Genomic DNA, 27,536 nt, shown 5'->3' with positions numbered 1-27,536 from the left:
TGGGTTGATATTGTCGATAATCACACTGTTGGTAGGACTCAGTGACTGGGACCTGTCGCTCAAGACCCAGTCTGATAGACCTCAGTGGCTGGAACTAGGTAGTCGTCCTCCTTCAAGATGACAGAGGTGTCGCGTGCGCCGGCCATGGCACCTGAATTGGATGACAAGGTAGATACTACTTACGAGTGCCAATGCAGTACATCTACTATCGCTTTGGCTGACACTCTCTAGACATCTACTAAATATGTGTATTTCCACTCAGGCTCCGAAGCAACATATCGGAAGGTGTCCGAAAAGCCGACGGGATTCACATCAATCCCCACGGTAGATGTAAGCAAAATAGATGGTTCTCTGGAGCAACGGAAAGCCATCGCAGCAGAAATCCGCGGCGCCTGTGAAGAGTGCGGCTTTTTCTACATCAAGAACCACGCGATCCCACAGGAAGAGGTAGACGAGGTGTTTGGGCTTTTGAAGCGCTTTTTCGCCCTCGACACAGACGTCAAGATGGATGCGCATGTGCAGAAGAACCCTGCGATCAGGGGCTACGAACCCATGCTGGAGACGAGACTGGATCCCAGAACGCAGGGCGGTGAGTATTGTCCGTTTTGCGCAGCGCCCGCAGGCTGACTCCCCGAAGACGTGAAAGAGGCATTCACAATGGGCGACTGCTACCTCGAGCCCGAGCAAGACTACGCTGGCAAGACCGGACTGCAGCCCCCGGCGTACGTGACGCGGCCGCAGAACATCTGGCCCGGCGAGGCGCCGTGGTGGCGCGAGGGCCTGTACAAATACTACAACGCCGTCCTCCCGCTTGCCATGAAGCTTGTGCGTATCCTCGCGCTGGCCTTCGAGTTGGAGGAGACGGCTTTCGACGACATCTTCCGCTTCCCCATCACGGGAATGCGCCCGCTGCATTACCCACCCACGCCAATCACCGAGAACGCAAACAACGTGGGCCTGGGGGCTCACGCCGATTTCTCCTGTAAGCAAACGGGGGAGCAGTGATCCACGGATGCCATTAACCCGTGCAAAGGGCTCACCCTGGTCCTCCAGGACTCCGTCTCCGCCCTCGAAGTCCTCAACCAGGACGGCATGTGGGTGGATGCCCCGCCGCAGAAAGGTACCTTCGTGTGCAACGTCGGGCAGTACCTCGAGCGGCACACGAACGGGACGTTTCCCGCGACCGTGCACAGAGTGAGAAACAAGACGGCGCAGGAGCGGTACTCGCTGCCGTTCTTCCTGACGCCGGATGCGGATGCGGAGATTGAGCCGCTGGAGTGCTGCAAAGCAGACGGAGAGCAGAAGTACGAGAAGATTAATGTAGGTGATTTGTATATCAGGAGGATATTGCCAGCAAGGAGGAAACACCCTACGAGTATCCGGTATCTGGACGTGCCGCAAGAGGAGTGGAGCTATAAGATGCTCCTGTCGTGAAGGGTGGGTGGACCATAGACGCTATTCAGGTCGCAGAAAAACTACATGCGATTGGACTGCATAAGTAACATGTTGCTTCGCGGTCTTCCCTATCTGTCTTCACTCGACTAAAATGCCGGTAGAAAGATCTCCTCCATCCCGCTGAACAGCGGCAGCCCGAATAACGTCTCCCACTTACTCTCGCTCGCAGCGCGCAGAATGCTCTTGCCCAGCTCGACGAGGGCATGCGTGCCGCGGCGGTCAGTCCAAGCAACACGCGTCGGCCAGAACGCAATGTGCACACCGGCATGAATGGCGAGGCGGCGAAACCATTCTTTACCTGGGATCTCGGGGCGTGCAGACAGATACGCGTTTAGAAACGCAGGCACAAGTCCGCGATGCCCGCAGAAGCGGTCGAGGAGAAGAGACTCGGCGAGGAACTGCGCAGCGTCTGTCGCCGAAGTGCCGCGGCGCGTCATCTCCCAGTCCACCACCGTGAGAACCACTTTCCCACCCTCTTCCGAAGCAGGCTTCACCAGCACGTTGCCCGGCCAAAAGTCCCCGTGGCAGATGCACTCGTTTTCATGCGCGAGACGACTGCCGTATGCGTCGTTGATCTGCTGCGCGAACTCGATGTCTTTGTCGGGAAGGTCGATGAAGTCCGCGTAGCGAGGGACGTTGCCTCCGCTATCACCGTACTCCGCGAACGCTGAGGAAAGATTCCTGTAGGAGTGCCTGTAGATTGAGACTGCGATGGCATTGTTATCTTTCAGGTTTTGAGATGTAGGATCCAGCGATAAAGGGGTGGCGACTGTAGAGGTATGTAGTGCCGCGAGCCAGCGGCCTAGGGCGGCACCGATTGAGGACATGTCCAGGGTTGGGTCGGCGTATGCGTCCTTCAAATGTCGAGAGCCGCCGTCTGAGATACACAGTAGTTTGTTCTCTTTGTCATAGCTGTGAACGGCTACGGCGTGGACTGAGGCTTCAGGAGAATGTGAGCTGAGCAGATGCGGAGATGAAGTTTGGAGCTCAAGGACCCGGTGTTCGTAATCCATTCTGCTGGGATCAAAGGCAAAGGCGGTGTTGGAGTGGAGATAGGGTGCTGCATGTTTGTATATCTTGGTCGAGCCATCTGGGAGGGTGACGCGGTAGACGTAGTTTGCAGTGCCACCAGTTAGAAGGGAAACAGAAGTGTGCGAGACGGAACGGGATGTGAGGTAGGCAGAAAGGCCGCGTTCGGTGGTCAGGTCGAATTCCGAAGCCATGATGGGGTTCTCGCTAGAGGCGCGTCAAATCCAGCCTTGTGTTCACTCGTTGATGTGCAGCTGTTGTGGGAAGTCGGAAGTGCACTTGATCCAAAGCACGATCATGCGGGCAGTTGGAAGCCTTTTGAGATTTATACGGCGATCGGGGTAACCATAGCAGTGATTATTGTGGCCACCCTATGATATAGGTTTCTGCTCAGCTTGCTAAAATTATTGTACAGGAAATTTTACCGAGCCTATTGATTACTGAGTGCTTCATTCGTTTCGTTTTCCTCGTGTTGTTATGATGCAGGATGATTCATATGCAGGGTGGGGTCATTACCGAGCTAGGCTCTATTAGGTTTGGCGTCAAGCCCCCATGTCTTTCTTCGCACCCAGAACAGGGGATTCCCACGTCCCTATTGCACATTCTCCCGATGTGCATACAGACCATACGTGCCCCAAGCTAGCGCTGCATAAGCGTTGTGAAGTGACAGACGAGCTGCTAGAAGATGTCGTCGCTTCCGCCGCCTGTTTGCTACATAACTAGCGCCAGCTGCAGGCCAGTGCTGTAGGCTACTCTTACCCAACAACTCGCGGGAACAGCCATACAATGTGCATCAGCTAGCCGCCGCACATGGATGGCACAATGAGAAGCGAACCAGTTCCGACGCAGCTGCAATCTTTTCGCGCAAGAAGAATCACTGGCGACAGCTTTGCGGTTCTCCTGTAGTAATGCGCCAAGTGCATCAGAGTGAATTAGGTTGGGTCACTGTCGATGCTAGTGTTCTTTTGCGTTAAACGCAGGGCTTACCATCACCATATCCATACTACAAGACTGGTCAGCCCTTACGATTCGATCTATCAACATGGTCCTTCCCAATGGACAAATGCGCATGCAATCCAATTTGACGCGATTTCACGCAGTTACAATTCACGCACGCCTCAGCCTCCTTTCCCTGGCCTGGCCTGGTATCATACGCGTTTCAAGGCAACATTGGTGGACATGTTGCAATTTGGCGAATTGTTCCCTAGATGCTAAATCAGGGTGCCCTGCCACAGCGCATGCCGCAGACCTACAGGCATGAAAAGGCGAGTGATCGGTCGGATTTCTGGCTGGGATAGCTCAACCTCGCTCTTGTGTAGGCGCCCAGGGAAGGGCCTTGCATAGTCGTGGGCGTTGTCATTGGCGTGCTTTCCTCTACATCATCGTGATATGTGGAGCTGCAGTAGGCCTACCTGGCACCCGGGACGATTAGTGCCGATCCGATCCGATCAGATTTACTACTGCGGCTAGACGGAGATATAAAGGAGCTTGCAGAAGCTTGACATGATTTTAGGTGCAGTTTGAAATGCTTCGTCTAAGCATCTGACAACGGACAGGCCGGGAAGCAAAACAATGAAGAGACAAAGTCGCACGAACGACTTATCCATCGCGCCGCCAGCCGAGCGATGCACTTATAAATGCAGCCCATGCATGCAATAAGAATAACACCTAACTCTGCCCTCCCTATGCACACTCACCACTCCGACCCGTCCTTGCGTACAAATACACCCCTCGTTGGATCAAGCACGTAGCCCAAGTTCGCCTCTTCCACCCTCCTCATGCATGCTGGTATCCGTCTTTCCATCTGCGTCCGTATTCCCCGAAAATCCATCCCTCGGTAAAAATACACCACCCTTCGTATCGAGTGCCTAGCCCGTATTTGGCTTTTTCTCCACAACCTCAATATGCTTCACAACCTTCTCCTCATCCTCATCCATGCTTGTATCTGTGACCCCACTTGCGTCTGTCGTTTCGCCCATCAACGCATCCTCGCCCCTCATCCCCACCCTACTCTCCCTTCCATCACTCCGCACAACATCCTCCATCGACACCGGCGGCTCCACCCCCACCGTCTCACTGGAGGCATTACTAGTACCCGCCCACGCCGAGATCCCCCCATTAACTTCCTGCATCTCCATTGGCTGGTCGGACTCGTGTTCCGGACTGAGCGTGATGTCCACTACACCATCATCACTAGGGTACGGATGCGGGTCGTTGGGGTCGGTGCTGGGCGTGAGAGTCTTCGATGACAGCGTGGAGCCGAACGTGTCCTGCTGGTATCCTTGTTTAGCATCATCATTACCCCAGCCATCGTCTGCTATCCAGTCTGTCACGTTCTGGTCGTTAACCTCATCCCATTCCGCGCGTGCCACTGCTAGTGCTTGCTGGAAGCTCGCGTTGTCCTTCTTGACGAATGTTTGTAGCTTCGCCGAAAGCGGTATGGGCTCGGCTGAGAAAGCTGCGTCGCTTGCGTAGACGAGGACTGTACTTTCGTTGATCTCGCTCATGTCTGCGAGCACGTCGGCAATATCTTTTCGGCTTCGTACTATAGAGGCATACTCGCCATCAGCGGCTGTTTTCGGCAAGGTGTATTGAATATGCCACCATGCGTAGTCCATCTCAGGGTTGCCGGATTCCTTCGCTGGTTGGCAGATATAGTATTCCGTATTTGACTTTGCGACACCACACAGCCAATACGGGTGAGCGAACTTGTGCTGGGTGTCATACTCCAAAGCGCCCTGGTCTGAGCGGGATCCTTTCAGTGGTGCACGGAAAAGCTGAGCGATTCCGTCAAGGGCTTCCTTTGCTTTCTTCATTTGCTCTTCAAGCTCTGCTTCGTGTCAGAGAGATCTGCCCGACGAAATGAAAGGCTTACCAGACAGCTGCTTCTCTACTTTCTCGTAGAGCGACTGGAGATGAGCAAGCACTGCAACATCCCGAGGGCTCTCAATCATAGCCTCAGTATCCGACTCAAAAGCTCTCATGCTATTCTTGAGAAGTGTCAAAGTCTCCATCTTTTGAGGATACTGAACTTTCTGTGGCGTGTGGTACTTGAGATCCTGCACTTTTGCTTCGAGCGTAGCCAACACTTCGTTACACTTTTTCCTCTCGACATAATTCGCATCGACAGCTGCCCGATTCTCTTCGAGGTATCTATCCGCGTAGAGAATAGCTGGGATCTTGCAGCTTCTCTTGGAGCCCATTGATTTCAGCGATAGGACGAGTATACTACTGGGCTTCGTTATATGAGCTTTGGCATAGTCCGTGAAGAGTATCTCGTCGATGTAGTCGTACAGCGTAGGTTCAACAAAGCCAGGGTCGATGTTAGCCATGTCTATTTGGAGTACGTGGCTCCTTTCGAGTTTTCCACTGACATTAACCTCAGAGGACAGCACGTTCTCTGGTAGTGCATCTGGGACGTGTGCACGATACATGGAGCTCCATCTCATAAGGAATTTCACTAGATCGTTTTCTGAAATCTCACCGGGAACTGTGAACCTTGGTTGGGCCCAGGCGTCAAGCGAAAGAAACGCTTCAAGACTTGCGTACGTCCTGTCGCTGGCATCCAAGAAGGCAATGAGGCGCTGGACCTCGTAGATAAGCTCCAATTCCGCGCCATTTTTGGTTCCGGTGTCGTCATCTACTATGATGGATGTTGCAGAGGCGGTTCCCTTCCACCAGTCTTCGCCGCGCCAGTAATTATTAGTTGATATCGCCGGGGCGAGGAGTGTATTGCGGACAAGAGGTATGGAATGAAGCATTGTTATGAATGCAGGAAGATGGTTGTCGCCGACGGCGGGTTTGATAAAGCCAGGCTGCTCCTTTCGTTCTTGATCGTTCAAAGAAGCATCTGGAATGAACTCAGTACTCTTTGCAGCAGGAACCAAAGCCCAAGAGGCGCTGTCATAGTAGTTTTGGGTGGCGGGACGAAGGACGCCTGCGGTACCTGCTTTGCCCACTACACCTGACTCTTGGCCAATTTCGACGCCTGAGAACCCAGTCAGCGGTTCTATGTTATGCCATCCGCCATCCTCGGAGTAGAACGAACTCTGCATTGGTACGTCGCCCATGTTTGTGGACATTGCGGAACCGGGGCGTTGGCTGGTTCTCGACGGCGGCCTGGTTGGCGCTGCACTGAAGCAGCTGTTGTTGGTGTCGTCGACATTCGTGGCGTCGATGTGAAATGCTGAACGGGTAGTGTTAGCATGTGTATCGGCATACACCTGTGGAAGACGTACTGGGGACACTGGTGTTGGTATTGGCATTGGCATCTTGATACGGGCCATAGCCGCTCAAGCCGCCGAAGGCTGTGCCGTCCCACGTGGTGTCGCCTTCCTTCAAGAGCTCCGTGATGCCGTTCGGTCGTTCGAGCGCATCGAAGATCTTGTTCATGGCCGTTTCGACATTATTACTTGATATCTGCGCAGCTGTAAGTCGTGTGTGGCGTCGCCGCGGGAGGATACTCGTACTTTGAGCACCTGCGCAGCTTGGTCTCGGTCGACCTGGTGGCCCGAGACGGCTACCAGCGTGTCTATGTCCTCCTGGTTGAGGTTGGCCATGGCTGCGGCGGGGGAGCGGGGAGCTCTGCGGAGTTGCGCCGGAGGTGGTGTAGAGGATATTATGTATTTTCAGCGAGTGAAGGGGGCAGGCTGAGTTAAGGCATGCGCGGGCGCATCAGCAGCGGCACGAGACACCGCGGGGAGTTTGGGAAGTCGCGATCCACGGCATGTTTGAGGAAGCAATCGCGCGTTCATGAGAGTCGCGAGCTGCACGACGAGATGTGGGTCTGTGCTCGCCAAACACGCGAGTCAGCACCGATTGTCATGTAAGCAGATGAGAGGACGTTTGTCGTTTCCACACCATTTGAGTAGAATCAAAACATGTACAATCGTGTCTATATTGTCTTCATATCGTCTGCCGACGAGCAGTTGCCAGCCTCCAGTATCCATGCTTCCGTACAAATACAATCCACGAAATGCTATCCTACTATCTATGGTACATAAACTACATATTGTACAGTTCTGGTCATTCACAAGTTGGGTATCATGTAGAAAGCTCAGGCAGAGCTCGATTTCTCCTTCTCCGATCCTGGCCCCAGCGGCTCATACACCATGGGGTCCACCTGTGCCGCCAGCGCATCCTGCTCCTCCCTCCACGCACGACCTTTGTCGCTGTATCTCTTGATCAATTGGCGATATTGGTCTAACCCTTTGTTACCCTCCTTGTCTCGCGCCTCGCCAATGAGATTATCGCGCGTCTTTTTGACTTTTTCGTAAAGACTCCACCGGTCCGACTCGGCCAGCTCGCGGATATGGTATTCAAGTGTCCAGCTGTCGTCGGGCGTGAGCTTCGCTGGCCGTTCCACGTATTCTCCGTTGAGGCGGTGACGGACTGCCAATGTCCACCCCATCAATGGGCCCTTGGGTTCTTCGGGCGCATCGGAATCTTGGGTGTTTTCTGGGGTTGGCTCGTCCGTCACTTGGGAAGTCTCTTCACCCGACTGCTCCAGTGCATTCGCGATGGATTCCTCGTCTTGAGCTCCCTCCGCTTTCTTCATGTCTAAATCGTCCTCGCTACCCATTTCCTCATTGACTCGATCTTGTATCTCTGCCCATTCAGCTTGCAAGGAGGGGTCATCTTTGACTATGCCGACAATATCCCGCTCGAATGCCCTTTGAGCGTCTTGACTCTTGTTCTGTATCTCGTCTGCTCGTTCCTCGGTGACGGGCTCGGCAAAGATGTACATGAAAGGTGGGTTGCCGCGGTTGCTCTGGTGCGTGTGGAAGTGCATGTGCAATGTCTGTTCTGGATTAGCTTCGATGATTGTCATGTGGTCGGAGCACTCACTTGATCGGGATACTGTTCAGTGGCCTTTTGCATTAGCTCGTCCAACAAGCTGATGCTCATCTTGAATTCTTGGTCGCCGAGGCATGTGTCCTTCTGCCCATGCAGCACATTGTCCATGTCCTCAATTGGAAGATACTGGAATCCAAAGATGCGCTCGACGTTGTGGTACGCGACAAAAATGCCGTCCATGCGCCCCATGCGCACTTGCAGGGAGTATTTGAGCATGGTAGCCCTGGTCATGTCGTAGAACTCGCGTTCGTAGGACTCCCATTCACCACGGTCATAGCGGATTTGGTACCCCTTCCCAGTCTCGTATTCTTCGTGGTTCATGCGTATCGACACCACGGCGCGCGTTTTCAGGTCAAAGATGCCTTTCCCAGGCAATCGCGGGTCATATGCGTCTAGCTGAGACCGCATAAGGAAGTTACCAAGTTTGGAGTAATGGTAGCACCTAGCCGACTCGTCCTCGCCCGGGACAGCATCCCCACTTGAGCGACGATATCGCTCGAATTCCTTACGATCCACAGTCAACAGCTTCTCAAGTGAGTGTCCTAGCCAGCTCATGATGTTGGGCGAATCAAAAGCTTTGTCTGCATCAATAGCATACAGGCCATCTTTCCTTCGGAGAAAGATGGCGCTTGGACCCAGAGTGATCTTGGAGAACTTGCTCGTCGGCTTTGGGAACTCTTGTGAGAGCATGTCGTGGTTGAGCGGGCGGAAGTTGGAAAGTAGGAAATGGAAGTGTTGCAATACGCCTGACATGCTCGATGTAGATCCAGTGAATTTGGTCTCCATCTTCTTGGTGAGTGCCAAAAGCTCCTCATCCTTGGACGAAGTCTTGTATTCGCTCAATGCCGAGAAGTTGAACTCGTTGACGTTCATGATCTTTTCAAGATATGGGTCGAAGTTGTAAACGCGCGTGCGCGGATCCTGGAGACGATAGACGCCAGGGTTGAAGAGGACGCGATCCAAGCCATATGCGAGTCTCGGAACGGGGGGAATCTCGTAATCGACAGGCTGGAAATCCAGCTCTTCAGGGTTCAGGTGCTTGATATCGAGCTTCGCAAAGTCATCTTCCAAGACAGGTTTCTTCGTTCTCGGCGACCTGCCGCCTTCTTTTGCCGCTGTCGCCCCAAGAAGAGCTTCCTTCAAGCTTTTGCCCCCGGACGCCTTCTTCAGCGGTTTGTCAGAGCCATGTTTGCCCGGAGCATCTCCCAGCACCTTTTGGTTCCTCTTGTTTATCGCGTCAATCTCCTTGCGCATCTGAGCTATTTTCCGCTCAACTAGGTTCTCGGGAGCAGAAGCCGCAGCGGCACGTGCCCGCGCACGCCGCGACACCTTCTTCGGGCCCTCGGTGCCATCTGGTCTATCCTTCCCTTCGCCTTGTTTCCCTTTCTTGCCATCGGCCTTGGCTTCCTTCACCTTCTTCTTCTCCCCACTGCCGTCTTTGCTTTCCCTCGGCTTTCTATTGCCGTCGGCGCCGTCGTGACCTCCCTTTGCCTTCTTTTTGCTGCTTTTGCTGGCCTCGGCCTTTTCGCCGTCCTTTGTTTCTTTCTGATCCTCGGACCGTTCGTCGCGCGTGGGCTCCGGGCTGGTGGTCTCGGGCTTTTCCGCGTGCGTGGGCTCCGGACGGGTCTCGACGTCCTGGTCCTTGGCGAGCCGGGTGGCGAAGGAGAAGCTCCGGGCTGGGTGCGGGAGGCGGCTATGAATCCATGGCGGGCGGGGGAGAGGAGCTCGCAGATGCAGAGGCGTCGGCAGGGGGCATCGCTTCATTGAGAGATTTGGGGGACCGGGGTGATGGCAGCCGTGCAATGGCAGACGCGTGCAGACGACGCGCCGCCCGAACTTTTGGGCGGCGAAAGGAGAAACGTTTTCCCTCTTAGACGCGAGCGAGGCTCAAGCGCTCGGCGATGTCGTTCGTCGCGGCCATCCCTGCCGCATGGCTGCGGCAACAAGCGACGTCTGAGGAACAGTCGCGATTGCGATCGGCGCCTGATTACGTCGTGCTCTGCAACGGCGCGGCCTCTGCGGCGCGCTGCGGCTCTGACACCGTAGACGAGATGGGCAATCTACCAGCGCAGCCAACCGCTGCCGCAGCCGGGCTGCTGGTTGCTGGATCCGCGCCGGGCCCGCAGTGTCTGAGGCCTGCGGACGGTACGCGCCTGTGATTACCGCCGTCTTCATAGCGCCGTACCGCCTGTGTGCCCTCTCCCACCAAAGCCCGCCCGCGCCGCGCGTTCTCGGAATCGCACGCACCGCGCGCAGCAGCAGTGCTCCCGCCTGAGCGTGCCGCTGCTAGTTCCCAGCTCGCACCGCCTAGCTCCCGCTCTGCACGCACACCGTCGCTGCCGCCGGCTGCTGCAACAGCTTCGCGACGCGGCTGCATGCCCGTGGCTGATTGGCCTGCCACACGCTCCCAGCTCGACCTCACCTGCTTCTCTAGTGTGCTGCCAACTTTGGATCCCGAGCCGTCTGCGGCATGAGCTTTGCCTGGCCCTGGGCGGCGCAGGCCTGTATCAACGCCCACCATGGCGAGCAGCAAACGCCGCAGCTTCTTCGGCCGCAGCTCGCTGCTCGGCGCGCAGAGCATCCAGGACGACGAGGAGCCCGCGAACCTGCTCCGCAAGCGCCGCACCGCCTCGATCAGGACCACCCTCTCCGCCGCCGGCTCCAGCTCGCTGCTGGCCGACGACGACACCACCGACCAGCACACGCTGGGAGGGAGCCCCACGCTGCACTCGCCCGCGTCGCGTAGCAGCGGCAAGCGGGCGAGCTCCGTCTTCGGCTCCCTCAAAAGCCCACGCATACCAGACGAGCACGAAGACTCCATCGACACCACATTCTCCCGTGCCCGCACTCTCTCCAACAACTGGACGCCGCCCGATGATCCGCCCGCCGCCCGCCAGCCGCTGCTCCACGGAGAGGTGCAGACGAGCAGCTCCGTCTTCCGCAAGAAGAAGGAGTACCTCGTGCTCACGGAAACACACCTGATGCGTTTCAAGAGCTACTACAAAGCTGCTGAAGCTTTTCCCATGTACGTCTTCTTGTAGCACAAGCTTCGACTGCAGATCCACAAACAACCACGGTCAACTTGGCAGCCATGGCAGATGGGCAGTCCTCCCCAATGCCAATTGGTTTGCCGGTCCCTCTCGTACCGAGACTGACATGTCCAGAACCTCTTCCTCGTACAAGCGCATGTCCTCGTACCGGCACAGCCAGAGCCCCTCCCTCGGTTCGTCTCATGACCTCCAATCGCTGGCCTCCGACCATTCCGGCGACCGTGACATGGGCATCCCGCTGCGCCAGATTGTAGCCGTGTTCCACCAAGATGATGGAAGACCTCACTTTGCGTTTGAGGTCTTCTATCTCGACGATGAAACGAACCACGCCTCGTCTATGACCCTCCAATTTGGAGACCCAGACGAGATGCACGCGTGGCTTGCAAAAGTTCGAGAAGCCGCTAACAATAGCAGACTCGCAGATGCCAACCCGCTGTCCGCCTACAATTCTCATTTGGCTGCGCGTGTGGTCGAATCTCAGTCCGACTATGTACCTCAACATTACGCTATCTACAAGGTCGTGCAGCGTCCCAATGGCAAGGGTAGTACCCGGGCATCGTCAGATGACCTTCCCAAAGCTCTCGCATCCGTCTGTTTTCTCGCAATTGGTGTGCACAAAGTTCATTTGATACCCCTTTTCAAGCCCCAGTCTCAACGGGCATCGAGCCCTTCACTGCTTTCAAACAATACCCAATCGTCATATGGCATCCTTAGTATCACCGAGTTGCGCGTCAGCGAACTGGACGATACATTCGAGCTCACCTTTCGGACACCACTGCAACGGCCAAAAGTGCTTCATCTGGCATCCCTCGCTTCGCACGACATAGCCGTGCGTCTACGGTATGTTGAGGAGAACCTAAGACCAGAGTGGGAGTCGCGACCGTACCTATTCATCGTTCCCGACCCTGTAAAACATGATATATTACGCCAAGCTAGCCCGCATGGAATTAGCCAAGACAGTTTAGACAGGACCCTGATTGGATACTGCGCCGCATACGGCGTGAAAGCGGAGAACATTCGTTATCGGATTACCTATCCTGATGAGGATCATCCACGTTTCGAGCTCATGCCGCCCGGGGGCCGTCGGGCACATTACACGGATCTCGAACTCTTAGCTGTCATGCGTTCATTACGATATAATGAGAATTTTGGTGGCATCTCGTTCAAAGGCGTTTCCCTAGACTGTCTCAACGGCCTGACAGACGACTTTGGCGACGACCATGTGTGCACCAAGACTAAGAGGGGGACAGTATTACGTTTGGACGTTGAAGAACTGGGCCGGTCATGCTTGCTCGTGCAAGAAATCCGGGCTTTGGCTGTAACAAGCCGGAGGCTCCGACGGCTCGACTTTTCCGGGTGTATTTCCAGGAAGCCAAGGGATCACCTGGCATCAACGGCTAAAGCAAGAGATGTGGGCTGCGGTATCGTCGAAGCTTTATTCCCGCTCTGTAAATATCAGTCGACTAATGTTGACTGGATTGCCCTGAACAATATTCAACTTGGCGAAACAGACCTCGACTACCTGGTGGCTGCAGCTGTTGAACGCTCCTGCCACATTCGTGCGCTGGAGTTGAGCGGCTGTGGGCTTACGGATCGGACACTCTCCCTGATTTTGGACGCTCTTCGACCCCAGGAGAACACCCTGGAAGCCCTGAACCTCTCGTCGAATCCATTCCGCGTTTCTCCTACCATCTTTGACTCTCAGATTGGAGTCTTTGGATATCTCACCAAGCTTCATCTTTCTAATGTCGCGCGAACTTCTGGTGACGAACCTCTCATCGCGGTGGAGACGTTCCAGGCATGGCGGTTGCAAGAGTTGGTCCTTAGTGGAACCTCATTGAATAAAGCAACCGTCGATGCGATAGCGAGGTAAGCTCAACTTCTTCTTTTGAACTGGGCGGTTACATAGTTTTGTGCTGCTCTATGGACAAGACGCTTCAAATTTGTTTGCGCGGTCTGGCTGTCACCATTCGATCTGCCCAGATCCCGGCACTGTTGCTTGTCTTGTTGATGGCTCTCTCTTTGCTGACCATGATGTAGCTATCTGGTCAATTATAAACAGTCAGCAGCACTTCGGGACCTTCGCTTAGATCATTGCTATCTTACCGGTAGATCGGTCGCATTTTTATTACGATCCATGAACGAAAAGCCGGGGATAGCCCGCAATCTTCATTTCGACGTCAGCGAAAATTACATAGAAACCGGCCTCCGAGATCTCACCGATGCCATTGCAGGAGGGATAGCACCGTCCCACCTGACTATTCGTCTTATCGAATTCGAAAGAGAAGAGGATTTCCGGCAATTGATCCTTGCCTTCGCACAAAACAACACCATACAACATCTCGACATCTCTCGCGCCTCGTTACCCAGTGATGCCTCAGAAGAGACTTGCCAGGCGCTCGAGCGGATGTTTTCTGACAATAACACGCTAGAGTGGCTAGATATGTCAGGCGAGGATTCTCGGCTCGAGACAACCAAGCTAGGCGTTGGTATCAACCGCGCCCTACGAGGCCTGCAGAGAAACCGCACTCTGCGGGTCCTCTTGATCAAGTGTACGTATAATCCGCTCCAAGAGCAACGCTACCGCTGACCACTCCCAGACCAAAAGCTCGGCCTCCAAGGCGCCAACACCCTCGCCGATGTCCTCAAAATCAACACCACCCTCGAACAACTCTACTGCGAAAACAATGGCATCCCCCTCCAAGGCTTCACCGACCTCGTCAACGCCCTCCACCGCAACACCACCCTCCTCCACCTCCCCTCCATGGACGAATCCCGCCAGCTCGCCCTCAAAACCACCGAAGACCAAGTAAAGCAGATCCGCGACGAAGCCTCTTCCACCACCCGCCCCTCAGCGCACCGTCGCTCCTCCTCCGTCCGTCAGAAATTCACACAACGCGTGCGCGGCCGCTCGGCGTCGGACAAGGCGCTACCCATGGGATTGTCAGACCAGGACATCAAAGCTGCGCTGAGTCTCGTAGATGAGAGCTGGGAGCGTCAGGAGTACAGACTGCAACAGTACCTGCAAAGAAATTACAACCTCGCGAATGGAATTCCGACGGCGTTGGACGTGGATGACGAAGAGTTTGAGCGGCCGGGTACGGCGACGAGTCTTGGGAGGCTGGTCGAGAAGGTACAGATTGAGCGGACGCCGACGGCGGAAAAGGATGTCCAGCTCGGTGGTGGGGATTCGGCCGCCCCTGCCCCTGCGGTACAAACTCAGACACAGACGGGCGGTGTGCCGAGTATTTCACTGAACGGATCGACGCAGGGCTGGAACGGGCAGCCGCTGGACAGAGTCACCAGCTTGGAGAAGGAGATTGAGCGCAGCTTCTCGGGGATTTGGAGTCGGCCGCGGCTTCCGAGTTGATCATCTCCCACCTTTCCATGGTGGAGAGAGGGAGTGAAGGTGTTCCTGTACACTTGTCCGTCTTGGACGCACGCTTTTATTCGCACGCGGGGCTGCTTGCTCTCCTCGGTTTGGGACGTGACTATGCGCCTCGTCTGCCTTCTTATTGTATAGATTTTGCGCGTGTTGCATTTGCATAGGATAGGACTCAGGTCTGGGAAAGATATACGCGAGAACCCCGGCAGGCATATACCATTGGATGGGTGGATACCCTTGGATGGACAGACGGGGGGCTACCTTTTGCCATTTCTCTCTCAGCAATGCTTACAGTGAAAGTTCTGTCTTCTAGGTACATAGGCTATGAGTTGGGTTGAGATACACAGGTGAAATATTCGAATGGTCAGTACTTAAACACCCGCCGCGCTTTCGAGTACAAGAATGATGCGAACATACGTAAGCTTGCTCTTTGCCTATATGCGCAAAGTGCTATATCATGCAATTGGAAAAAACAACACAACTGCTTCCCCACCAGGGTTGAGCTATTAAATGGAGTTGTGATCGACAGAGGCAGGGAGGCTGAATGCGGGCGGTACAGGGCTGAATAGCAGTTACATGTTCTGTGCGATGTCGCCGATCATAATCAATGCGCCGGACTTGTCGTTGGCGTAGGAATAGATTTTGAGCACGATCCTCGGACAGTGTTCTAACTGACAAAAGTATCCGCATCCCTCTCCACCACGATCGCAACATTGGAATGCCACTTGGACACCAACTACATGCAATCAGAAACAACTGCATAAGTCGGGCTGCCATATTATCTGACTGAATTTGACATTTTAGTCTCTATAACGGGGTTAACACCTTCGTTCAGATGGCTACATGGGCTTCGGGTCGGTCCGACTGCAATCTCTGCCTCAGGCATACATGGTCGCACGCGCCCCGTTGCCCAGCTACCGCTTCCTTGACAACAAGAACCACATACTTTCATCAAGAACTCAGCGATTTTCGGAGGTTGCGAACATGTTTTATTCTATCGCAAGGACGAAGAACAGGGCTGTTGGGTGTGTTTAGTTATGACTTCCTGTATCCACGCCAATAAGCGATATTATCCACCATGATCTCCCCTTCGCAACTGTCTGCTTTGTGTCCGCTATTCAAGCAGCGCGAAACTCACCGGCGATATCCCTGGGATATGCAACAGCTTGGAAGCTGCGCACAAATCCGAACCTTTGGTGCTTGTGCTTCGTACCAGCCACTTACGACATTGCGATGCTAGCATCTCACTGCTGAGCTCGTGCTTGAGCTCGTGGCGGTCAACCATCTAAGTCGCGCCTCGACGGAAAGTCGCCATATATTATGGTACCATGGTCACAGAGCGCAGGGCGCCTTGCCTAGACGATGTAATTATGTTGCTGCGCTGGGTATCAACACTAGCGAGTGCAACTCAGTAGCTTCCATGCCTCGATACGTCCCAGACAGCTAAGTCAGAAGATCGCATTTCAACATCGTCGCATTGCAACATACGTGAGAGCCGGGCGCGAGGCCCAGAGAACCCACAGGCGGTGCGTGGCCAAAGGTGGAGTCGCAATAGCCGCCTCAGGCATGGTTTAATTGTATAGGGACATGCGGTTGTAACGGATACAAATGTGGCCCCTCGCACCTTGCACGAGGATTCATCCGCTTCAGGGAAAACTATCCGTCACTTTCTTTTCTTTTTTCCTTTCCAAGGATATGCCACTGATACTACTGATGCCACAGTCATCGTTGTGAAGATGAGAGGGCTTTGCGATTGGCAATGCTTGCGCTCACATTGCTGTGCAAAATTCCTTGAAGCCACAATGTTCGCTTTCACGAACCTGCGGCTCGGAAGAGGCTGTAACGTGCCCCTTCCTCCCCGCCAGACCAGTTCAGCTACTAGCTCATGGAGTCACCAGACCTCGCGCAGCGCAAAGGTAGTGATAAACTGCGTGCCTGAAGGTGTACTGCTTCCGTGGTACTGATTGGGAGCATTTCCCACGTTGGGGATAGCGCGTCACCAGCCGCCAATGCCGGCAACTAAAATGCTGCCTGGTCATTCAAAGGAAATAGTAAAAGTAAATCGGCAGTCTCACATTTGGAATGCATGCGCCTCGTTTAAAAAGTCTTGCATTAAATATTGGTCAAGGCCTGGCTGACTGTTGCTCCCAAGGGCCCCGAACGGCGTGTGGTTGTATCAAGGAAGACCGCCCACTTCTCGCTTCGCGCGAGTATTGCGACCACGTTTTGAGCTCTTTTTTCGATGGTCAAGCGAATCTGTGTCTGAGAACATCCTTCCAAGAAGCCTGGTTCACTTTTACTTAGGCGGAGTCGCTCAGCTTCAGGCACGAGTCGACGACGATCCCTGCCTCAGGCACCACTGCCAATTGCCTGACCGACCGTAGTTTTGTATCCGAAGAAGCGTACAACCAAGGCCACATTGTTTCCGTCGTGTTTACTCTTATTCTGCGAATTAATTAAATCTGTCTTGAATCCCAACCTCCAACAAGACTACGAAAGACCCATCTCAAATGCGTAGTCGCTATCATACACAGCGTAACATGTCGGTCTTCAAGGTTTCGCTCCACACACCGTGAAGTCTGTTGACTGTGCGCGTTGCGCACATGTCCTGCAGTGACTAGGAAAATTATCGTGAGCACTCGGAATTGTAGATATGCGGGTTGAACATGTCGGTTGCTAGGGCCAGAACCGATGAATAGTCTAGAATAACAATACATCGTCATCGTCTTCCGCATCTTCATCAACGCCACCTTCCCTCACAGCTTCTATTTTGAAATTCATCTCTAACCTGCTGCCCGGTTTTGCTTTCGAGTGTTTCTTGAGGCACATCTTGACTACCTGCATGAGCTCCTTTTTGGTGCTGCTGTAGTTATCCATGCCGTCTTCGCCGCGCGCTACAGTCTCCTCTACAGCGACGCCGGGGCCGGTCAGTTGGATTATCAAGCCTATGACCGCCCCTTTGTTCTCAAAGGGCAATTCGTCGATGAGTTCGCTCAGAGATTTCTCTAAGAAATGGCCCTTTGGGTGCCAGCTTTTGGCTTGGTATATTGGTGTGCGGGAGAGAATGACCCGGTAATTGAAACTAATTCCGGCTTTGGAGTCTGTGGAAGAGGCTACTGCTGGTCTGGAGATGGTAGTGGAGGGTACTTCTTTAGCTGGTTTCTTTGCATCGCTTGGAACAGGCGATGGATAAAGCGGGATTGGGGTCTTGTTGGTTCCGTGCATCGACTCGATTGTAGACATTGACATTGACCGAGTGGAAGACGGCGCTTGTTCAGCTTCAGGCTGGATGCTGTTGCTTGGACCCACGTGGGTCAAGGGAGGGTTAGACCAACTTGGTCTTGATTGGTGCGAGGCTTGTTGCATCGGTGGATTCATATGGAATTCTGTCGAAGATATTCGGTCCAGGTTCGGATCGATGTTGGGGTCAACATTCGCACTTGTGATGGAGACAGCGGATGTAGGCGGGGTGCTTCCAATTCTCATCAAGGACTGAGTTGTTATTCTGTAGTTGAAGATATCTTCCTTCTCGGATCGTTGTTGAACATTCGCCTGGTCCTGGTGTCCCGCCCCAGTAACGCTGTCAGGACCCAATGTCGGTTCTGTCGTTGATATCACTGAAGTAGAGAACTGATCGAGGTCGAGGCGGTCAACGTAATTTACGGGCGGCACCGTTGTCTTTCCACGAGGTGATGTCCGCTTGGGCATCGGCGCTATCGATCTGAGATAGTGCCTCGGAGGTTTGCCGTTACCAACTTTTAAACTCACGATCTTGGATCGCTTCTGAGGGCTGCTCTTAGTCGGTGCCTTCAGTTTCCGTTTCGTTATACTATTCTTCTAGAAGTGTGTTATTAGTGCGTTGGTCCGTCGGCACAATTCGAACGCGTACCTCTGGTACGTATTCCGGGCTTGTCGGAACTTCGTATATATCGTGGTCTTGCCGAAATGAGCCTTCGGCTGCCAGAGGCAGTCTAGCGGCTACGTTGCCGCCGGTATGTGTTTGCATAGGAGTGGCCGTGGCTGCAGACATAGATAGTATTTCCACGCTGGAATCGGAGCGATCCGGCCTGCGATTGGCATCAGAAGAGGCATATGCGATTATACAAAGACTTACCTGGAGTTTGGTAGTTCGTCTTCCTGGTCAATGACCTCGGGCCCATACTGAACATCCTTCTTCTTGTATTTTGCGTTTCGGTATTGTTGGAGATTCATTCGAAAAATGAGCTTTCGCATAGTTTGATTGATGCTAAGCATGTTAGAAATGCAATAATTGGAGACGCAAAGTCTTACAACGTGCGATGGGTGGAATATTGCAGCGAGTTAAAGTTGGCTGCCGTGGGATCGCTGGGCCAGTACCTCTCGCCATGTCCTTCTTGATCTAAGAAAGATGAAGTCATCTGCTTCAGTGCTTCTTGGTGTCGCGGTAGTCTCCAGTCACATAAGTCGATTCCACGGAGGCCTGCTACAGAATAACGCCGTCGGAAGACGCGAAGGTCGTCAGTAAATGCGATGCAGCGGGAGAGCCCACTGTCGCCGTAGGCAAGTTGTTTACGAAGATCTGTTATTTTTGGTATGTGTGCAGGCGAGATCTCCGAAGGGCTGCCCGCGCGCGACATGTTGCTTAGGGAGGGCGAGGTGACGGCTTTTGCTATTCCGGTATGTAAAAAACTGCGAACAACAAAAAGATGGGGGAGATCCAGAGACCCCGAGACCGTGCCGCAAACCAAGTGGCTTGCCAGGGCCCCTTGCAAGGGGGTCTCGAATGCAGAGGAAGACAGACTTTGATTGGCACAGATGAGCTACGGCCTGGCAACGAAGTTACACAAGAAAGCTCAGCCGCAAGACTCTGACAGAGAGTACCAATCATATCAGACCTCTCCTTGGCATACCAAGTTTAAAACCTCTGAGTTGTACTGGACACAAACTACCATTCCATTACATCTCTGAAGAATATAAAATGGTACTGACACCAGTCTTCAGCGGTATGAACGTACTCGTGGTATCGGTGGCGTGCCTCATCTTGCTTCTGATTATCGCATCCCTCAGTGTTATTAACACTCTCGTCTTGGTCAGGCGTTCAAGTAGTAAGTGCATTCTCACTCGACTCGCGGTCCTCTAGTTCTGCACTTCCAGTTCTTGGGTTTGATTCAGCGTAATCACTAAGTCTAGCAGGACGCCACGGCCCGGACTCTTTCCGCGATGCTTGTGAACTCCTCCCAAAGCTGTTCCCGCCTTCCACGATTTTCATGCCGAACGGAATCGTCGTAAAGCAATCGGCATTCATCAATACGAGGATGAGAGGCCCGGATGTTAGTGCTGCACATCTGCTTTGAATCGTCCATAATTCTTACCCACCCCATCTAGTCCTTCGCCGCGAACGCTACGCCAACCATGAACAAAACAGCGTCTCAATTTATTTCGCTACTATTACGCCGGAGGAACGTGGGGGAATAAATCTAGCAGGTCAATGACCCGTCGATACAACTCTACAATATAGAGACGGACGTCGAAAGTCCCTTACGTCCGAATATTCGCGTTTCTAGCGATCCTTCCATTTTCAAGTTTTATTCAATTCGTCTATATTCGCCAGTATTCGGTACACGACCCGGCACATTTTTAGAGGATATCCTACGTTGTTTTCCCCGCGCTTATAGATCGGACTTTTTCTTTTTCTTTTCGAAAGAAAACACCCTACATGGGAAGAACCTTCATTATCTCTGGATATACCGCGGTGAAGCCGCTTGTTAGCGTAGTCAATTCTATGACACGGCAGAATGCCCAAACCCTTTGCCATATTTGAAGACGTGGAGCAAGCCTTTTGTGAAAGGCGCTAGCGACAGATGTTTGTTTCGGGACAATTGAAGTAGGACTCGACGCATCGAGTATTGTGTTCAGAGACTATTCCCATAGTCCACGGTTCTGTACCAAGACCGTATTGTCGCTAAGGCGTGGCTGTGAATGCACGACTTGGGGATGAGGTTTGCGGTATGACGGTCGACTTTGTTGCGTCCAGCACGAATCTCACAGTCTGATGCATGGGCAAGTGGTTCAGTCTGCCCTTCCCGCCTGAATTGTGAAGGATTACTTCGTGTTATGTCTAGCGCCAGCGCAAACATATAGAAGCGTGTGCTTGCTTAATTCCCTAACGTTATAGCATACGCAATGGCAATCATACTCCACACAAAGCAATTGACCAATGGCAGCATGTCACTCACGGCCTGAATGTCGATAACAGCATACCACTAACGTATCAAATGCTAACAAGAGCATCGATGTATAATATATATACCCTAGTAATGTGCCGAAAGGCTTACTCTGTATAATTGAAATCTTACATACCATTTAAATCTATTAATCCACACATTTCCCACCACCTCTTCACTCAGCACACATTTCCAAAGCTACTAAAGATATGTTAGGTACTCTATGAGAATAATACACGCTGCAGCCACAAGATAGTCCTGGAGAACGAAGCAAAACCCATCTATAAGTGCGAAGGAACCCGTGGAGTTTATGGATGCGCTATGAAGGAAGGACCAAAAGAGGAATTGCAATGGGTATTGAACTTACCACAGAAGCAAGAAGAATATTGTGAGGATTGCAAGAGGGGCTTGTTCCCAACGAGGTGGACGCACATCGATGTCAACGCGCAGGCTCAGAACCGAGCGACAGCGTGGAAATAACCCATGGGTGTGCATTTGGTAACTCGATGTAGAGTACTAGCTTGCGCTCCACTGCGAGGTCGATATAGCGGTACTCGAGTGATTTTGTTTTTTTTCAAACATCCTAAACATGCTAAACGTTCATGCCCTGCAGACATTCCAGTTGATAGTGTCGTCATGTTAAGGCGGTATGGGTCGCACTCGGCTAGCTCTCGCACTCAACTACCAGCGACATTACTGTAGTGCTAAATTCAATAGAGAACGTAAACATGGATTGGAAAGGTGACGGGGATCGAACGTGGGCAGCCACTACATGCATGTCAATGATAGCGCAGCTTCACAGCGCTTGAACAACCAACACAGCAACTGACATCTGCAAACTGTCGACAGCGACCTCAAAGCCCACGATGCATACTCGTCAAATACCTGACTCCCCTTCCCTTCAGGATACGACTCTTATTTACTGCCTACACCATTTTTCCCCGGATCAATCGACTGGACATCACTCCCTCTCAGCCTACTTCTACCCACAGCAAGCATCCAAGATGTGCTTCTACCTCAAGCAAAAGTACACAATCTGCAAGTGTGAGGTACGTACTGGACTCAGAAAGTGTCTTGACGGAAATGGTCGGCCGCGAGGGTGCTCAAATATAACCGATGGGAGGGGAATATGGATCTGGGATGTGCCGAGGTTTATTCCGGGCATCTGCCGCAACTGCGAGCAGATACTAGAGCAATTAGAGGGAGGGAGGTAGGGCGGGTTTGAGCTAGTGGCGGTATGGGGTCGGGGTTGGGCGTGGGATCAGGAGGATTGGAGCGGTAATGGAGCGTTACAGAGTGCCCAGCACTCCCCTTTCATGTACTATATACTATGTCTATCAATATGCTCACGTAGAATGAACCATTCGGTTCTAATGTAGTAATGGTTGAATCAATACAACCCATTCTTGATATCCTCAGCAATTTTCTTCAGCTCGTCCACGGAGGGCGGGTTGTTGCGCCCCGAAGTAGTCGTGCCACTGCTTCCCACCTTCTCCTTGCCCTGATCGATCATAATCGCGAAGCTATCGTTGCTGTTCTTTCGTGCATGGGTCTTCTTGCGCGCCCAAGGTAGGCCCATGCGTCTTGCAGCTGGGGCTGCAGGCGAAGGGTGCGGTTCTTCTCTGGGTTCGGGACGTTCGAGAACGATTATGGGCGAACTAGAAAGTTGAAGCTTCCCTGTGTTGTCTACCTTCACGAATTGGAATTGTGTAGGAGTACGGATGGGCTCGATTGGCTTGTCAGCCATGGTAAGGTTCTGCAGGTCTAGGTTGAGTTAGTGGATTAAGTCGCAAGTTGTACGGATTCAGCAAATACCATTAAGAAGCCTTGTGCCATCAGGCTCGAAGCCCTTCCACTTCTTGCGATGTTTCGTGGCCCAGAGAACCTGCTGCTCCTCTAGCTCAAAGAAGTACTTGGTGAACCCATCGACTGGAACAGAGCGTAGAAGCTTGATCAGCCCCAATATGTCCGGTAAGACCATCACATGGGAGTTCTTCTTGACAAGAGTTACTTCGAGTCGTCTCAGGTGTCTCTTTCTTTCCTCGTCCGCGCCCTGCCTAGACTCGCTGCGGCTCTCAGAACGGCGGCCTCGACTCTTACTCCTCGCCCGCGACAAGCTTCGTCTCAATGACGTGCTTCTGGACACGCTGGCTGTTCTTCCTCGCGAATCCACCGTCGCAGGATCAGCCATTACCACCTTCATGACTGAGTCCAAGCAACGTAGGACCCTTGTGGCATCCTCCTGTTCTCGCTTCATGCTTTTGATCTTCCAATTGCCTCCACCCTGTCCGTCACTGCCGTCCATCCAGTCATCCTCGTCGCGTCCTCGATGACCACCATTCTCGCAGCTAGGGACCGGAAGGCGAAGGTAGAGCCTTGAAAGGCTGCGCAAAGTATCTGCGACCATCTTCGGGGCTTGTTCGGAGATCCAAAACTTCTCGTATGCCTTCAAGTTATCGTTGACGGTGGAGGAAACTTTCGTATGGTAGATCCTATGGAAGTCGACAACGAAGTCGCATTTCTCGTGGAACACGTCGAGTGCAACTGAGCGGATGTGGTGGGATACCAGAAAAAGTGGATGCTTGCGGATCAGTTGCAGATCGATGTAATCTAGCCCAGCACGGTGATAGCGATACTGCATATGACGATTCTCCGAGCATTGCGGGCCGACTGACACTGTCAACGGAAGACATAAAGCATATGATAAGATAGACTCAAGTAGCGAGATTGGCAGCGACGATAGGCTCGCTCTCTTCTTCGTTGGCGGCTTAGGAGAGTAGTCAACGTACTCCACTGATGAGAGTGAGGTGCGAGATGTAGTTGTTGATTGGTTGCGGGAGAAGACTGAAGACACGGTCGTGGATGCTGATGATGTGGATGAAGACACGGAGGCGCTAGAGTTAGTCCTTGACAGCACAGTGACCGGAGATTCTCTGCCGGAAGGTGGCTGTCGCCATGGCCACTTTCGCGATTTCTGCGTACTCGGGTTGTTGAACGCGGCCTGCTCTTCTCTAAGGTCTGGTAAAGGAACGTACTGTGCAATGGGCTTGCGCGTGATTAGTTTTGATGTCGTCACAGGTGGTGCTTCTCTTCCTGGTTTGAGGTTCTGCGTGTCGGGTCGGGATGCTGCAAATGTCGAAAAGTCGACGCTCATGCGAGAGCTTGGAAGGTCCAAGGCCAGTGGTGAAAAGGAGAGTGCTTGCGCCATCGTGGCTATTATTGTACTGAAGCGGCGAAGATCAACTTCGTGAAGGAGCGACAAGATTATGGCATTAGTATGATGCAGAGATCAACTCTGTGAACAGCGAGCGAACGGTAAAAATAAAATAAAAACCGTACAAAAGAATGTGGAGAAAGCCGCGAGGAATTTTCTACTCTAACGATGTCATCTCTTAGAGTCAACATACAACTCCCGCCTCCTAGTGTGAGTCTGTCGACAGAACCTAGGATGTTAGAAAGGTGCCTGAGCCGCATTCATATTCTCATGGACTAAACTTTAGCGCCTGGATAACGAGGTTCCGAGCCGTGGGGGATCCTTGGAGGTCCTTCTCGACAAGGACATGCATGGATCGAGTCAGGGTTTCTGCCTGCTGGTAGCGATTGTCCCAAGGATGCGGAGACGTAAAAAAGCCCCAGCGAATGACGTCTACCGGGGGCGAGTCGATGTGGGTCTATGTGAGCCTCAGACAGAAACCGAGACTGACCTCGAACATCGCTGAGAAAAGGATCCTACGCAAAATTCGTGGGGCTACAAACCTTTGCGGCTCCCTCGGTAACGCGACTTTGTCGGGCTGCCTATGCGTGTTCGCCAATGAGCCTGTGGGGCCAGATCTATAGTATTTCTTCATATTCATCTCCATAATAACATGTGTAGAAACCCTTCTCAGGTGTTCTGTATCCTAGGCAGCAGAGTGACAAGACGCGTTTCAGAGTGGCATGACGCGACCGCTTATGAATCCAGTGCGATGCATCAATTTGGGCAATACTCCGAGACCCTATTGAAACGGTACGTATGCAAGAGTGGACCGATGTCTAAGACGAGTCGATGTGATGAAAAGATGATGACCCAGTAGGGTAAGAACGAAGAGAACTTCTGGATCGAGAGTGGGGCCAAACTATATCCGGTTAGATGTAACACCTAGCGCGATGATTTCCACGTGTGTGCGCATCAACACTTAGGGAGCAACCCTTACGCACATTAACAGAGGTGCATACAATAGAGGAACAGATGTCATACATCGGCGTTGATGGCAGCATGTCCCGAAAGCGACTTCTGCGCGCTTTCGGCACCGTTGTGGTTCCTACCTTATCCGCACCAGTCCTTCTGTATCTGTACACGCGGAGATCACTCTTTCCGCGCCAATGTGAATAAGTGCAGCCGCGAATCATCCCATCGACGACCGCCGACATGGGTCGCAGCAGAGTGAGCTTGGCCACCTTTCTTTTCACACCCTTGCGCCAGTTCGGCGTGGGATCTGTACATGCAAGTTCCCCGTATCATCACCCGCCTATGCGTATTGATAACATTGCGACAGGGCGTTCCAGGCGGCTTATTCCTCCTCGCGCTAGATCGATTAAGGCTGGCAGGCTCAAGATGGGTTGGCAATTGCAACGAACTCAACACGAGATATGCTGCAGTAATACTACTGTTGGTAACCAGAGAGCTAATAGCTTAGGAAACGTTACAACGACTACGCCAGAATCAAGGGCATGTTCGCCCTATTCATCCGGTACGGCATTGGCGAGCTGAGTGCTCTGATTGCTGCAGCGGGATGATACGCAGAGTTTGCTAGTGGTATGTGGTCCAACACGTCCAGTCTCGATGTTCTGTCAAGCGCCCAAGCAAGGTTTCCACCGTTCGAGGTATGCCTGTTTGCAGCTGTAACTATGTAACCGAATGACTCTTCGTCCGAGCGGCCTTATCGTGGTCGGTTCGGCCCGATGTTTCAAAGAGCTGTTAGAGTACCATGACTTGACATGGGCATCAATTTTCGCGGCTAAACGTGGCATATTCCGCAGCATCTGAAGTGTTCATCTATCGGTCAGGCCAGCCAAGCTGAACTGTATAAGAAACACGAGGACTGACATTATTCTCAGGTTCACATCGTAGGATGTCCTGCAAGATCCACTTACAGGAGGGGGATAACCATCCAGCACAGTCTTGGAGACGGCAACTTGCGAGTACACCCCGGGATCTGGAAGCACTACACAGTTTCCCAAGCTGCAATCTTTAACCCCGATCATGCACGCAGGCTCATAGATGAGACCTTATAAGCATGCATTCAAGAAAGCAGACTGGTATACTTGGAGATGCCAAGCAACATGGTGACGGTTCCAGTGCCAGGAGACGCGCTGACCGTACCATTGGATAAGGCCCCTCCGCGAATGATCAGAATTACGAAGCGCAAATCGTTGACACAGTTCTGAATCTCATATATGCATCAAAACAACCGTATATCCTGGTCGACGGTCTAGCAGCGCCGGGTCAAATCGTCGATGAAGTCAACGAGTTTGCACAATTCACATGGTTTCTGACCCTCAGCTATCCATCCGGAGGTGGCATCATTCATGGCTCGCTGCCCAATTATCATGGAGTGAACACGGGAAACTTTAGCAAGCTTACACTAGCACAGCAGACCTAGCTTTGCTCTTCAGTCCATTTATGATCAATTTTGATACACAAGGCTGGACGAGTGTTTGTGATAAAAATTCGCCTTCCCTTTCTGTCGCAAGATGTCGAGGTTGGAGAAGAAGCGTACGGCTTACATGTGAAAAGCTTTCCACGCAAACTGCTAGACAGCATCGACACTTCTCGTTTGCCGAAACCCCTCTAAGCAGCTTCACTGCCTAAGGTGCGGGAGGCATAAAAACCTCTAGCTCCATCAAACTTATCCGTGCCTATTGACTAAGATACCTTATACCTCCGTCTGTCTTCTTCCTTGAGACCGCAAGACAACATCATATGTGCAAACGCCACGCCACGCCATTCCCCGGTAGTCGTGACTTCGTCATCCCCCCAGAAACCAAACTCATCACTCGCCTATATGGCTCAGCACTGGAGCTCAAAACCGGCGGCCGCACCATCCTCTTAGACCTTATCCTCTTGGAAGGCGACAGCGGCTTTCAGGTCTCGTTGCAGGAGCTGAGCACGATCATCAAGAATAAGCTGGATGTCATCGTATTTCCCATCAACCATGATTGGTACACGGACAGCGTATGATCCATGGCGAAGAGGAGGAGTACTATGATATCGTACCTTGGAAGGACCTGATGGCTCCGGAAATGATAGGTGCGCCGCAGAAGGGGGTGAGTGACTCCAGCGTCAATACATACGATGTATGTACCTGGGGCGAGCTCATGCCGGCGTTTGAGGATCTGAATTTCTAAAATGGGAAGGGGTTGACGATGGTAAATGTGTGCATGGGGAGGATGGATATGGCGAAGGGGTTCAAGCCTGCATTGAAGGCACAGGGTGATCCGCTGAGGGTTGGCTCATCTACGTATCGGTTTTGCTACTGCTTTGCATCATCAGCGCGGAATTTTGGTAAATTTTTGCAA

The 27,536-nt window shown here is 52.8% G+C and overlaps 8 protein-coding genes across 8 annotated transcripts; 3 read left to right on the top strand and 5 right to left on the bottom strand.

The window, feature by feature from the left end:
* Positions 1-144: 144 nt before the first annotated feature.
* On the top strand, positions 145-1,434 carry CC84DRAFT_1217061 (2og-Fe oxygenase family protein; the record flags this gene model as incomplete). The annotated part of the gene is made up of 4 exons (XM_018182861.1): positions 145-168; positions 232-589; positions 638-982; positions 1,034-1,434. 4 exons carry the CDS (start codon positions 145-147, stop codon positions 1,432-1,434), a joined length of 1,128 nt encoding a protein of 375 aa, XP_018036106.1.
* Positions 1,435-1,541: 107 nt separating this feature from the next.
* On the bottom strand, positions 1,542-2,678 carry CC84DRAFT_1092613 (kinase-like protein; the record flags this gene model as incomplete). Its single annotated transcript, XM_018174470.1, has 1 exon — positions 1,542-2,678. The coding sequence occupies one exon, from the start codon at positions 2,676-2,678 to the stop codon at positions 1,542-1,544; it is 1,137 nt and encodes a 378-aa protein (XP_018036105.1).
* Positions 2,679-4,005: 1,327 nt separating this feature from the next.
* Positions 4,006-6,655, bottom strand: CC84DRAFT_1164202 (uncharacterized protein). The gene is made up of 2 exons (XM_018178442.1): positions 5,360-6,655; positions 4,006-5,314 (listed from the first exon to the last, which is right to left on the bottom strand). The coding sequence occupies exons 1-2, from the start codon at positions 6,564-6,566 to the stop codon at positions 4,353-4,355; spliced, it is 2,169 nt and encodes a 722-aa protein (XP_018036104.1). The 5' UTR covers positions 6,567-6,655; the 3' UTR covers positions 4,006-4,352.
* An 885-nt stretch (positions 6,656-7,540) lies between these two features.
* CC84DRAFT_1186898 (Pet127-domain-containing protein) lies at positions 7,541-9,594 on the bottom strand (the record flags this gene model as incomplete). The annotated part of the gene is made up of 2 exons (XM_018180887.1): positions 7,541-8,284; positions 8,332-9,594. 2 exons carry the CDS (start codon positions 9,592-9,594, stop codon positions 7,541-7,543), a joined length of 2,007 nt encoding a protein of 668 aa, XP_018036103.1.
* Positions 9,595-10,482: 888 nt separating this feature from the next.
* Positions 10,483-15,155, top strand: CC84DRAFT_732972 (leucine rich repeat protein-like protein). The gene is made up of 4 exons (XM_018187218.1): positions 10,483-11,365; positions 11,505-13,259; positions 13,431-13,942; positions 13,991-15,155. The coding sequence occupies exons 1-4, from the start codon at positions 10,860-10,862 to the stop codon at positions 14,758-14,760; spliced, it is 3,543 nt and encodes a 1,180-aa protein (XP_018036102.1). The 5' UTR covers positions 10,483-10,859; the 3' UTR covers positions 14,761-15,155.
* Positions 15,156-17,475: 2,320 nt separating this feature from the next.
* Positions 17,476-19,391, bottom strand: CC84DRAFT_1259120 (uncharacterized protein; the record flags this gene model as incomplete). The annotated part of the gene is made up of 4 exons (XM_018184885.1): positions 17,476-18,612; positions 18,665-18,842; positions 18,890-19,021; positions 19,066-19,391. The coding sequence occupies 4 exons, from the start codon at positions 19,389-19,391 to the stop codon at positions 17,476-17,478; spliced, it is 1,773 nt and encodes a 590-aa protein (XP_018036101.1).
* Positions 19,392-19,684: 293 nt separating this feature from the next.
* Positions 19,685-20,281, top strand: CC84DRAFT_732900 (uncharacterized protein). The gene is made up of 3 exons (XM_018187216.1): positions 19,685-19,859; positions 19,948-20,084; positions 20,140-20,281. Exons 1-3 carry the CDS (start codon positions 19,733-19,735, stop codon positions 20,227-20,229), a joined length of 354 nt encoding a protein of 117 aa, XP_018036100.1. The 5' UTR covers positions 19,685-19,732; the 3' UTR covers positions 20,230-20,281.
* Positions 20,282-22,368: 2,087 nt separating this feature from the next.
* Positions 22,369-24,186, bottom strand: CC84DRAFT_1217055 (uncharacterized protein; the record flags this gene model as incomplete). The annotated part of the gene is made up of 2 exons (XM_018182860.1): positions 22,369-22,742; positions 22,794-24,186. 2 exons carry the CDS (start codon positions 24,184-24,186, stop codon positions 22,369-22,371), a joined length of 1,767 nt encoding a protein of 588 aa, XP_018036099.1.
* Between the last annotated feature and the right edge of the window lie 3,350 nt (positions 24,187-27,536).

The sequence above is a fragment of the Paraphaeosphaeria sporulosa genome (genome assembly GCF_001642045.1).
Source record: "Paraphaeosphaeria sporulosa strain AP3s5-JAC2a unplaced genomic scaffold CC84scaffold_5, whole genome shotgun sequence".
Classification (NCBI taxonomy): Eukaryota; Fungi; Ascomycota; class Dothideomycetes; order Pleosporales; family Didymosphaeriaceae; genus Paraphaeosphaeria; species Paraphaeosphaeria sporulosa.
This window is presented reverse-complemented; position numbering and strand designations above follow the sequence as displayed.